The sequence below is a fragment of the Columba livia genome, chromosome 5 (assembly GCF_036013475.1).
Source record: "Columba livia isolate bColLiv1 breed racing homer chromosome 5, bColLiv1.pat.W.v2, whole genome shotgun sequence".
Lineage (NCBI taxonomy): Eukaryota > Metazoa > Chordata > Aves > Columbiformes > Columbidae > Columba > Columba livia.
In genome coordinates this window covers 53,165,771-53,178,975 of record NC_088606.1, presented here as the reverse complement: position 1 = coordinate 53,178,975, position 13,205 = coordinate 53,165,771, and the positions used below count along the sequence as shown (strand labels likewise).

General features: G+C 36.6%; 1 protein-coding gene across 26 annotated transcripts in view; it reads left to right on the top strand.

Moving 5' to 3' along the window:
• The window catches only part of NAP1L4 (nucleosome assembly protein 1 like 4), a 28,699-nt gene extending 15,712 nt beyond the window's left edge, over positions 1-12,987 (top strand). For 9 of the 26 annotated variants that reach the window (XM_065065216.1, XM_065065217.1, XM_065065212.1 and 6 more), the window contains 7 exons: positions 1,109-1,254; positions 2,719-2,741; positions 3,382-3,501; positions 3,791-3,820; positions 5,069-5,125; positions 6,266-6,303; positions 11,714-12,987. In XM_065065216.1, coding sequence (XP_064921288.1) covers positions 1,109-1,254; positions 2,719-2,741; positions 3,382-3,501; positions 3,791-3,820; positions 5,069-5,125; positions 6,266-6,271 — 382 coding nt within the window. In that variant the 3' untranslated portion in view covers positions 6,272-6,303; positions 11,714-12,987. Of the gene's footprint in view, positions 1-1,108; positions 1,255-2,718; positions 2,742-3,381; positions 3,502-3,790; positions 3,821-5,047; positions 5,126-6,265; positions 6,304-11,713 lie in introns of all 26 variants that reach the window. The other 17 variants (XM_065065209.1, XM_065065208.1, XM_065065206.1 and 14 more) reach the window with 3 other exon arrangements.
• The last annotated feature ends 218 nt before the right edge of the window (positions 12,988-13,205 follow it).

Below are 13,205 nucleotides of genomic sequence, written 5' to 3'. Positions count from 1 at the left end.
TAACACTTAAGATATGCCAAATACTTGCTTTCTTGAAGGCACCCTGACAACCTCAAAACCATTGGCTTTTAGTCCTACATGTTGGCTTTTGAATTCAGTATTCACCCATAGTGAGGCAAAATGTCCACTTACATGTTTAGTGAGAGTTGTGTCTACATAAAAGGCTAGTCCATTTTGAAGAACATGTAGTTTTAGTTAGTTCCAACAAAATGTTTTATGTTTAAGTCTTACAGAGGAGGAATCCCTTTCTAAAATTGCTGGTATGTCAAAACTTTGATTTCGGTTCATGTTGCCTGATGAAGGTTATAGATACTGGAATAAGTAGAACAGAAAACATTTTTCTGTGACTTTTCATATTGATGAGCTATAAAATCATTGACGTTGAGCTTTTGTCTATAGGAGAAGATATGTATTGGCATTCAAGGGTTACTGTGATGCCATTATTTCCATTAAAAGAAAACTAGCTCTGTTGACTACTCATTCTTTGCCATGTGCAGTTCTGGGTAAAACTACAGGTGGATGGAGAGCGACCCTTAATTGACATAAGTGTCAGTTTGCACAGTAGCAGAAAGGAACTGAGAAGTAAGCTGTTTCTAGCTTGCTGTACTTGACTGCCAAGTCAGCCTCAGCACTCTTCTTTGAAGAGCTGAAATGTTCCTCTCCCTGGTCATTCTTTGTGCATTTATTTTTAGGGTAACTGCCTTGGCCTGTAGTGAGAGGACATGACATATTGTTTTCTACTGGTCTGACTGTTGGAAGAATAATTCTCAACTGTGGAGACTTTTTTTTTAATAGCTTAATCATGTCCTCAGTTACAAAACTGTAGTGTTTGGGGCAAAGTAGTATTAAAATATGGGTGGGGAAAGTTATTACTCTGAGAAGACAATTTAGCTTTTTCATGTAGGGAAATATTTGTTATGTCTAACATATATATAATCTGATAGACAAGACGTCAAGTAGATGCATTGTACAGTTGCCAGTGTCAGTAAAAACTAGCTTTAGAGAATGATAAGCCATCTTTGCCTTGATGTCTGTTGCTCTGATGCTTAGTTTCTTATTTTCACTGATGTCTTGTCTTAAAATGCTGTTTCCTACATGTTGTCTCTAGGTGTACTATTGACTGGAAGAAAGGAAAAAATGTTACAGTTAAAACAATCAAGAAAAAACAGAAACACAAGGGCCGAGGCACAGTTCGGACAATTACTAAACAAGTACCTAATGATTCTTTTTTTAACTTCTTCAGTCCAATAAAAGGTAAGCTTGAAAATCGAGAATTTAGGATTCTTAAAATTTGTCGTGTTTTATTTTTTGTATTTGTATTTATACAGCTTAAACCTACAAACTGTTTATGCTGCTGCCTTGTATACTTTCTTCTAACTAGAGGAGGGTAGCAAATGGCCCATCAAAACAGATCACGTCTTCCTGGTGGTGTTCTGTAGAGTTTGATCATTAGGTGTGCCATGTAAACAGAATTCATAGTATGGAAAGAGTCTCATGCAGAATCTCCTAAAGAAGTTGACTTGTTTTACCACAGGATGGCTCCATGCGTCAATTTGAGGTTTTTAGTATGTAAAAGAAATCTCTTCTAGGGTTTCATTTAGATCTTTGTGTTAAGTGATAGAGCTTCCTGTGGTTTCTTCTGTGATTAATTAGTGATGACTAATGCTTCCTAATTCTCCTAGTTATCTCAAGTCAGACGTGTACTCACATATTTAAAACAATTTAGATGAATTCCAGAAACATTATTTCTACTTGATACATCTCCCATTGTCGTATTTTTTCAAACATGAGTGGAAGAAGCAGTTTACTTTGTGGACTTCAGAGATGTACTGAACAAAACAGATGCTAGTTCTTGATTCAGTCATGGGCTGTTATGAACTACCTGTCTCTTCTAAATACCACTGCAAATACCCATCTACATGGGGATGAAAAACAAGTGATAAGCATTTCTAGAGTTGGAATTTGTTTGTTATATAACATTGTTCTTAAAGAACTTTTTGTTACAAGTAGTTGCTGCTTTCAGAAGGGGAGGAAGATTTGTTTGCCTCATCATGGCTTTATATTAGATTTTTAAAGTACTCTGGAGGTGGCTGTATAAAACAGATAAGACTATGACGTCTGCTGGTAGTTGATACTTGCATTCTCAACTTGAGAACAGACTGGGCCAAATTACCACTTTAACAGTAGGATCACAGTACTATGGCACCCGAGTACAGAAGGGAGACCTTTGGTTGGTTGGTTTGGTTTCTTTTTAACAAACATAAAACCCTACCCCGTTCCTTACTGGTTACAGTTACAGCACCAAGCCTCTTGTCAACGCTGCTTTTCAAATTCATGACAAAATGCTAATCTACTTCATAGCACCTAAGTTTGTGGAGACAAGAGGCTTGTACTGCTCCAGCAAAATAAAGTTACTGTAATTACAGCATTAATAAACAAAATGTGTTGTTCCTTTAGAGGAGAAATGTGGTCTACATGCCTTCTGAACCCATCTTTATAGAAAGGGTATTTCCTGTGCAAAATCTGTGGGTTTAATTTAGGATGAATATGAATAGTCTTTAAAGGTTTAATAGTTAGCTTCTGGAGACTTTATAACCCCAGTGTTTTCTGTTATGAGAAGGTCTCTATTTATATTGCATTTTGTTATCTTGAATGTTGAGGTGCACTAGACTATAAAAACTTTTCTTAAATTTACTGTTGCTTTTTTTTTTTTTTCAGTATCTGGTGATGGAGAGTTGTTGGTGAGTTTGCATTTCTGAAATGGCATGATTGCTCTTTGCCATATCCTTTTTGCTAAACATCTCTATAGTGACTATTCAGATTCTTTCATTAAGTACTGTGGGTTTTTTTAATCGTTATTTTGGCTTTTGCCAAAGCTGAGCTGCTTCTTGATAAAATGAAAGACAGAGTTCTCCAAGTAATCTGTTGACATGTTGCTGTCACATGTCTTGCTAATCTAATACATCCATAATGATCACGGCTGTGAAGAGGTCATCATTTTCTCTAGCCTCTCAGCTCTGCTGTGTGGCTGGTATCTGACTTACATAAATCAATATGATGAACAATTCTGTGACATCAGGTGTCAGAATCAGCAAAGTCTTTGTGAAACTTTTTAATTAATAAAAGGTGTTCCAGCAGGCCAGTAGCCTGTATGTGGAAAGTAGGAAACTTCTAAAATAAATCTCAATTCTGCAAATCTGGAATTAGACTCGTAATATTTCTTTTATTGTTACAAAGTTAAATATACTGAAAGTACATGTGACCTGAAGGTTGATGTTGATGGCAGTGTGATGTTTCTCAAATGTGTATTTTTGAAATACTTTTGCTCCTCTGTAGCACATCACCTTTTTAGTAGAAAAATCAAACTGACTTGCTTTACAGGATGAAGATTCAGAATTTACTTTAGCAGCAGATTTTGAGATTGGACACTTCTTCCGCGAAAGAATAGTCCCTCGTGCTGTGCTTTATTTCACTGGGGAAGCTATAGAGGATGATGATAACGTATGTATGCTGTCAGCATTTTATTAGTCACCGTGTAGATAGAAACATTATCTTCCTTCCTTGATTAGACTAATATGTAGTATTAATGACATGAGAATAACAAAAAACCTGAATAGATTCCTGTGACTTAGCATAAGGAAAGAATTGTTCAACTTGCTGTGAGCTGTTAATCTGCCCTTCTGGAAGGGGCTTAGTTTCATTTACTGTGTTTAAATATACTAGCCCTGTTGCTGCGAAGATTTTGCGCAAATATTAGGGAAGCTAATAACACTTTGGGTTTGTTTTTCAGTTTGAAGAAGGTGAAGAAGGCGAAGAGGAGGTGAGATGCACACTGTGTCTTTTATAGATAACTACGTACTGCATTTGAGTTCCAGAAACGGTGCTATGTGGGACAGAAAATAGTTATTCATAAATGCTCTTGCGTATGATATTTCTTTCCAAAAGAGTTCGGTGTTCCTGACTTACAAATCTATGCCTGTTCTTCCTGTTCACAGAAATAGTTTCTGCAAGAACATTTATGCATTTTTTTCTATTATTTTGAAAGCTGCTTTCTGACATGACTCAAAAAATTAAGACAAGCTTTTTTTCTTGAGGGTTGCATGGTAAAAATATTTAGTCTTACTTTTAAATATCTGCCACTGTGGCAGTATTGGAATTCAGTTGTCAGCTTTTAGTTGTCATGAGCTTGAAGACGGGGCCTTGCTAAATGTAAAGTAAAAAAGGGAGAATGTGCAAACGCTCAGGATAAAGGCTTGATCTAGGCTAGAATTTTTAGTATATCAGGAGGTCCATCAATAATACTATTATACTATTGTACTATGAACTAATGCCCTTTACAGATTATTTTTTTATACTACTGTGTTCTTACTAATTGGTTAAAGATACATGCTTGACTGTCATCAAGTTCACCATAGCAGAGTAAATGAGAAGTTACCAAGCTGGTGGTCTCATACAAGCTGGCAGCCTTCAGCATGCAGGCTCTTTTCTCTTTGCAAGTTGTAATCCAGACTTCTGGGCTCAGGCTGTTGAGTGTCTAAACATCTTATTTTTTTAAGATGTGTCTTCATAGAATTGTACATGTATTTTTAATTTGTCTCGAGTGCCAGATGTTACTACTTGAATGTAGGTGTGTGTACAACAGAGTGAAAATTCTGTAAAATCCTGTGCAGGAATACATACCCTGTCCACAGTAATCCAAATAAATAGAGACTCTCTAGAAGGAAGTCAAAACAAAGAACAAAATCTGACTTGCATTCTTACTACCAGAACTGTAAAATTCCAAAATAATATGTCAGCAGTTAAAAAAAATTGCTGTGAGACTGCAGCAGCTTATGTAGAAAGGTTGCCTTAAGCCATGCTGAATCTTTTAAATCTGTGTTTTAAATCTTCTTTTAAAGATTTTACTTTAAGGTTTTTGAAGATGCTGAATTCTTTTAAGTCAGCCCAAGTAGTTTTAATGTGGACATCTGAAACACAAAATAATTTATTTTGTTTTTTTTCTCCATTACAGAAAGTTGCACTTTTAACCTGTTTTAATTTCTGTTAGTTTATCTCTATTTTGTCATAGGAGTTGGAGGGGGAAGAGGAGGGAGAAGAAGAAGATGAAGCAGAGAGTGATCCGAAGGTAAGAAATTTTTGTCTGCTTAGTCATAACACAAACTATAATGATGAGCAATATAACTAAGGTTATAGTAGTTTGTGAAAAGATTGATAAATTATTAAAAACCAAAAAACAAAAACCCCACAACCCCTGTCTTCTGACTGCAATGTTTTCATCTTCTTTAGCACTCACATTGCTCTTAAAAGAAAGGTTCGTGTTTCCATAAACTGAGTAAACAGGGTTTTTTTCTTCCAACGTATATCAAGAAAAAGATAATTTCTGAACTGTTTGCCTTTTCTCTTTAATGGTATTGCTGTATAATAATGACAAATATTTTTCCTTTAGAAAGGTCTTACTTCAAAGATTCTGTGACTGGACTTCAACTTAGAATTAGTCTGACAAGTCTCAACTAGCTTGTTTATTTTCTTAGACTTGTTCTTTTGGTTGTCCTGATGGCTGCAGGTTAGACTCCACATGTTTGTACTCAGCTAGAAATAAAAAGAAGTCCCCAACTTTGAATTTTAAACTTTGAGACCTTGTTTAAAATTCAGCCTTAACAGTTAGTGCTTCTTCTGATAAGTATTTTTCAGTCCTTCATCATGGTAAAGTAAATGCTTACATTTAGTGAAGCTGGGACAGTGACAACAGACTTCTTAAAACATCAGCTTTTAACTTTTATAAAAGTAGATGAAGAAGTGAAAGGTGTGCACAACTGCTTGATCTTTCAGTGAAAGTCTGAACAGCAGCTAAACATGTCACACTTTTGACATAGAGGTTATATACATCATCATATCACTAGTGAATGCTTTTTATCATCATATCAAGAATGATTCCTTTAATGAGGAATACTGTATACTAAAGAAAGTCAGTCTTGTGGAAAGATTGCTCAAACAGGTTTAGTGTGGTCAAAATGGGTATCGTGACTCTGTTCTGCAGGGTCAAAATTCAGTGGTGGATCTCTGATAGGAAAGAGTGGGACAGGTGAGAAAACTGTTAGATGTGAGTCAAATTATATTTGTGTTAAGTATCAAATATGCCTTTAAAGGATTTGGTATTCTATAGAAAAAAGGTATCGTGGAAGGTTATAGTTGTTGCCTCCTGTATTATTTTGTACATCTCACTTTCATTCATGCTGACGGTTCCTTTCAATTTTTTCCCATTTAGGTGTAATTTAAGTCTGTTTATCATTCATACATTTCTAGGTAAGGTGGAATTCTGTTCATACCTAACTTCCTAGAGTCCCATTCATAGCCATGCAATGTAGTTTGTTTTGTAGGGCTTTCTGGTGTTGTGGGTTTTTTTTCCTTGTATGGGTAAAAGAAATGGGGGAAAGGTGACTTCAGAGTTTAGGTTTTATTAGTAAAAAAATAGGAAGAAATGTATGTAGAGATGAATGCCTTTAAATCATGTGATTAAATTATTTTTTTTTTTTTTTCAAAATGACCTCTCTACCGTCCTGGCACAGCTTCTTTGCTTTGCCTTTATTGCAGTCAAACTGTATTTTATATACACATGATCAAAGATACTGATGCTTGTCAGACTTTTTTTCCTTGTTTCTGATTTGATGTTGCATCTCTTTACTGTTTCTAGTGTAATTGCAAATTATTTCTTAAATACCTCCCCTACTCTTCTTGAGAATTCTTGTAAGTCATCAGCTTACTTAGTGTGTCTTTTCCAACATTATTCTTACTTATGCTGCCTAACAAAGGCTGTCAGTCACTCTTAAAGACTCTCTGATTCTGTTCAGGTATTGTTCTCCTGCTCATCTGTCTCTTTATTTAAATGAAGAAAAAATTCTTCTGTTGTATACTGTCATCTTTCACCTTTCATCCCGTGCCTCATAGAGAACAATGCCTGCAACACACTCTATACCTTTTCTCCCTGTACTTTAGGTTTGTATCTTTTATCCTTTGGTTACTTAGGAGAAGCTTTAATCTTTCCGACTCATTCCCTCTCGGCATAGATAATGCCACTCTTTGCCTTTGTTAAACTCAATTTATGTGTGTGTTTTTAAATTATTTTATTTCTAATCTGATATGCTTTGAGAAGCCAGCCACCCTGCCTCAGCATACACGCACTGTTTATTCACCTGCAATAGTACAACATCCATTTGTCACAACAGTTTATATGTAGTCCTGCTGCACTATGTTACGTAACTGTCTTCACTTCTTACAATTAAAAGTTGTTAGCCAGGCTCTGGTTTTGCCAGTCAACTTGGAATTCTGTTTTTTTTTGTCTTTTAAGACTCATACCTCTGATCCTGTTTTTCATTCCTTCTGTCCATCCCAGTTTTTGGTCATGTTTCTCCCAGTCCATTGCCCCTCCTTGCCTTTCAGTTCCTGCTCCCCACTTTTCCCTCTCCACCGCTCCCACTTTTCTTGCATCTAGAATAGTTTGCATGTACACAAATAAATAATTTTTCTTTGGTCTGTTTTCCTTTCAAATCAAATTTCTTCAGTTGCTTCCATATTACTTCCTCCTTTATTGTCTTATTGTGTTTGTTATATAAATGTCAACACTTTCCACTTTAACTTTTCCTTTTTCCTTCCTTTCCTGTCAGTTTTAAGTACATTTGAGTTGTTCAGTTAGAACAAAGTCATTATCATCTCTTGCACAAAGCACTTATGCTACATATAAGTTGTGGCTTTGGAAGACTGAGCTGATGATTTGAAGTAGCTTCAGAAGGTGCTATGAAAACAAATAATGTAGCTTGTTTAGTATATTTTTGTGTGCTTGCATGCCCTCTTCCTTTAGCTGCCTGTATTTCACGTTATTGATGCTAAGCTTTAATAGAGAAGTAGCTGACAAGGTAATACAGAATGCTGTTTTGAATTATGAACTAAGAGGCTGCTGTGGGGAGAGACTGCATGTGCTTCAAGATGCCTATTCTGTCTTTTAAGTACCAGAACCTTTGAAGTGTTCCATCCAGTTGTGGTGGAGGCAGTTCAGACCACTTGCTTGTTTAGCTCCACTTAGATATAAATTTTCTTCCCATGTATATATTTGATATCCTTGCTTTTCCTCATTCAATAAGGTTGATTAGAAAATGAACAAAGATAAGGTTTAGCGTTAGAACCCCTAACTGGACTATTTTGTGGTAGGACACTTGAAATATTGAAAGGCTTTCTTCCTTCTCTGCTGGAAAGGATATCAGCTTTAGTGTCTGCTGTTTGCATTGATCTCACTGTTGGCAGCAAAGTCTGTTTGGGAGTCAGATGAGATCTTGATGAGCTGCCTGTGCCTGCACAGCTACTTTAGCAGATGAGAAGGTTCCCAAGAAATGATTTGTAAAAGTAAGGAGGTGAAGGCTTGATTGCTCTTTGAGTCACCTAGAAATGTGTCCTTCCTCATCTGTTTAAATATTGAACATGAACAGAAATTCAGTGTCTCTTTCAGCAGTAACTTTATGTGAAGAAGATTGGTTTGAAAGGATTAAATTGCCATGATAAATGTCACAGATACTCTGTACTTATGCCCCCATCCTCCAGGATGTTGGGTTAATTGGATGGGTAGAAGCAGTGGGCTCTGTGTGTGAAAGTCATGAAAGCAACATTATTTCAGACCTGCTTTTCTTCTCCATTTTAGTGCTATGATTCGGTGAGCTTTAGGTGAAATTTCCTCTCTAAATTTGATGCATGTCCTCTGTCCAGAAGTAGCTGATGCACTTTAGCTGATGTAATTGCTGATGTCTGGGCAAGTGGTCTGTATGTAAGCTAATTAGCTCGAGTTTCTTGCATTGTTCCCCTGGGTAATCAAATGCCAGGAGAAAAGTGTTCATGTATGTTGTGGCAAGAGGGTTTTTTTGTTGTTGGTGGTGTGTGGTGTTGTTTTTTCGTTCTGAGCAAATGATGCAGTAAATAAGAGGCAGTGGAAAAAACATCATATGTTGATGCTTATTAGCAAAAGAGTAAAAAAGGTGGGAGTGTAAACTTATTCAGCTTGTATATCTCCATTGGAACAGTGTCTCAAGCTGAAATCAAAGGCCCGAAGTAGTTTAAATTTGTTGTCCAGAATAAGTAAATATTATGAAATAGTTTACAGATGTAAAAATTAAAAAATGCTACAGCTTTTCATATGAACTTAAATCATTGCTCATAACTACTATAGAGAATCTCTTTAAGACAAGAATTTTTACTGATCTCTGTCCCACTGGTAGGGAACAAGTGTTTGCTGCTAAATTTATTTTAAAATAAGATGCAGTTCCTCTTCATCTTTGCCATTTAAAGCCTCTCTAGTCTTTATTGCTTGGCCGATGCATTTCATTGCTATTTCTAAGATATCTTGGGAAGTTAACTTTGGGAAATACAGCATGAATGGCAATATTGCTAGAATGGGGAGATACATAGCACAGGGTCTAAGGCCAGTAAATGGATTGGTAGTGGCTGGCTGACCCGTATCACCAACAGCCTGGGCACCATGGGAAGGGCAGGCTCAAACTTACTAATAGCCTTGCCTGTGAGAGTATGGAGGCAGTATCTCAATCACACTCGCAGCCTGGGGTCTGGTCTCTGATCTTACAGGAGCCCTTAGAGGCCAAAGATTAATTTCAACATGCGTGTGCCTGATGTGGCAGCTGTAACTTGAAGAAAATTGTGGTCATCTACCTGTGTTGTGGTCATGTTGGGATTAGGCTGAGATGTTTTATGTGAGGCTGACAGGTAACAAAAGGCAAGGTGGAGCTAATGTACAGGCTTGCTTGGCAAGAGTGATGCTGTACTCTTGAAATACTGGAAGAAAATTGATTATGTTGGAATCTGGATCTGAGATACTGCCTTTTTACTTGTGCCCTGCATATCAGTCTTGACAATATAAATGTTTATGCCCTGAAATGTAAGCTAAAAATAGCATAAACTAGCAGTATTTCTCTCAAAATTCTCCAACAACTGACTCATATCTGAGAAACCCTTAAACTGTGGGTATTTTTTGTCTGAGAGCAGTAATAAATACTGAAAGGGCCTTAAGAATGAACTTTGTAATCTCCGTGACTCAGTTTTTACAGGATGAAGATTTATATGCAATAATATAATTTAAGTGTTTACAGAAATAAAGACAAGTATAAACATAATGAAGTTTATTAGAAAATATAACAGGGGCTTTGGCTGATCATTAAAATCTGGCCAGAGTGGTTGCAGTGGTCAGCCTAAATGTGTCTGATTATAACAGGTGAATAGGAAGGAAGGAGGGAGATGGAAAGAATTTCAAGTATTTTCTAAATAACAGGTTTATTACTTGATTATGGCTCTTGTCCAGAATGCATGATGGTGGGGAAGTGATGCTGTGCACTATGCTGTGGCCATGTTTTAATACAAAGCAGTTATAAGAAAAACAGTTTTTGAAAGCTTTTTTGATAAAAATGTTGCCGGTTTTTGTCTGCCTCTAAATGTAAAGGAATAGCATGCAACTTATTATCAGTGGCAGATTTTTTGGAACCCCAAGCAGATGAGAGGGTGCAAAGCTTAAGTCAACTTGGGGTACTGGGGGAGGGAAACCACAAGGAAGAAGTCTGAAGAGTCTTAGGCATATCTGTGATTTACAGTGGGAATGAGAGTGACCACTATAACCCTAAAACATTTTAGGTGAGGAAGAGAAAAAACAGTCTGGGTTTAGTGCAGATTATTGAGGGTACTTGTTCCTCACCACAGGCAAATGCTTAAGCTGTTTTAGCTTGTGGTCCCTTGATGTATAATGAACAAACGCCTTCTTACATCTTCTTTAGGATGGTTTCTAAGAAACATTTTATTTGAAGTCAGTGATGTTCAAGTTGTCATATTTTATGCCTGTATTTTACTTTACTAGAATTCAACAGGTTTCAGTGACTGCTTTGGTTTACAATAAACTAGGGAGAAGCTAACAGGAAATACACTGCATAAATTCTTCTGCTTTCTAACAATTCAAATTTTACAACAAAAAAGCAAGAAGTGCTGTGTAAAACCTGAAGTGCTTAGCTGTTTGAGTACATGTTCTCCTTTACAAATATACTTCCTTTTGCCAAAGGGGAAGTTGTTTTACTACCTAATGAAGGTGTTTTTACTCTTACATATTCAGATCAACATGTGGACTTCTTGCCCAGTGTTAAACTGTTGAATAGTTACCTGCTGGTGATGCAGAACCTAGAAAAAAAACAACACATTAATTCCATTTTATCACCTTAGCAGAAAGGGCAAGGCTTCTAAGGAAAAACTTAAGCGTGCTGTGGAATAAGCAGCCTGCCTTCCTCCCTCCTCAGAATTGCTGAGGAGGTGGCAGTTGATTGTGAAACCGTTTTAATAGGAACTAAAACTCATATTGAGCCTCTTATTGGGGGGAGTAGAAGGTGGTTTGCTTTCTTGTTTGAGCCTCGGTCTATTGAATGGCACGTCAAGAACACAAACGTAGTTTAAAAATATGATTGGATACCAAGCAGTTTGGGGTGAGGGGAACCCAGTAAATCTGGTGGCTGCTGTTCAGACCTTTATGATCTAGGTTGAGGGTACATGTAGCTTTTTTGTATGTGCTGATGATATCTCTAGCTAATTCAAAACTGCATAGCAAATGTCTTTTATTTGTTCAAGTATTTTCTTGTATGCTTTTTTTTTTTACTCTTTTTCTTTTTTTCTTTTTCCCTTTATACAGAAAGATTCCAGCCAACCTGCTGAATGCAAACAACAGTAATAAGGAAATACCACTTGGAAGTGATATTTGAACAACTTGTAACAAATATTTGGATACCTGGCCTGCAGTTCAGGATATTCCATTGCTGCAGCACAATCTTATTAACAATGCTTAAAATTAATTTGTTTTAAAGTGCATGATTTTCACTAACTTTTCTTTATTGCTTAACATGTACAGTGGCAACTTCAATGCATTTGGGAAATATGAGGTTTAAATAAAGCACACTCTACAGCCGTTGGTACACTGTAGCTAAGTATGTCAGTAGGCCTTTAGAGCCTTTTGCCCTATGCATAGGGGAATAGTCCAGACTACCAAGTGAGGATTATCCATTTCTTGTTAAACATTGAAAATTGTGGAATAGCAATGTGCTGAGAAGCTAAAGTAAATGGATTACATGTATGGTAGTTGAAACGGATAGAGCAATATGACTTTTTGCTAGTTCCCTCCCCCTTTTTTAATATTTCTTGCAACCTACAAATTGAACTAGTGCTTGAGCAGCTTTAAATGTCATATTTATTATCTCAGTAAACCAACTGAAGTAATTTTACTTCTTTGAAGGGGGTGTCATATTTGAGACTTAGTTGTTCATCTTACTATTTATTTATTCATGTTTGTAAGTACTTTGACAGAATTAGTGCTTTTTAATAGTTTTTAATATACTTGAAAAACTTCTTCCTCTTTTGCATACAATATGGGTACTTGTAAAACAAATACTTTGAATTGGTCTCAAATGTAGTAGTCTAGACAGAAGAAACGAACTTGCATCAAAATGACAACTCTTCTGGATGAAGATCAAAATACAAAGGCCAAACTGTTGCTGTTGATAGAAGTGGGTTGCAGCCAAAGAACCAGAAAATTTCCAGTAGTCTTATTGCTTAGTGTCCAGCATGGGAGGACCTTTCACTATGAACATGGCAACTTACAGAAATTCAGTTCAATAAATCTGAAGTTTTGGTGTTTTATTTGCAACACTGAAATTATTCCATTCCACAATTTGTTTTATTTTAAGTTCTGAAGTCTTCAAAACTACCTTTTGTTGTTGTGTGGCACTTCAGGTACACGTTTCTAGTTTCAGCATCCGTTGCCAACCTCTGGCAGCAGTTGAATAGCAGCTGTATCAACACTGTGACCAGGCATGTAGAGTGCTCCAGCCTTACCTTACACATTTGTAACAATACAGTGTTTTCAATTTGTACAGACTAGATAGAATATTCTATTAAAGTTGTGAAACATGATTGTTGGTGCCTTTCTGGTCCATGATACTTTCTAGGTAAAATGAATACTCCTTTGACTTTCAGTAGGGCTAAAGCAGAGGCCTGCTGGCTCTTCTGGCTTCTTGTCTGAATGTTCTGCTCATGTCCTTTGTCAAAAGCCAAAGAAAAGGAGCCCTTGTAAATACTGCCTTGTGGAGTTGTTTGATGTGAATCAGAACCAACTTGCTCAATTTGCGAGT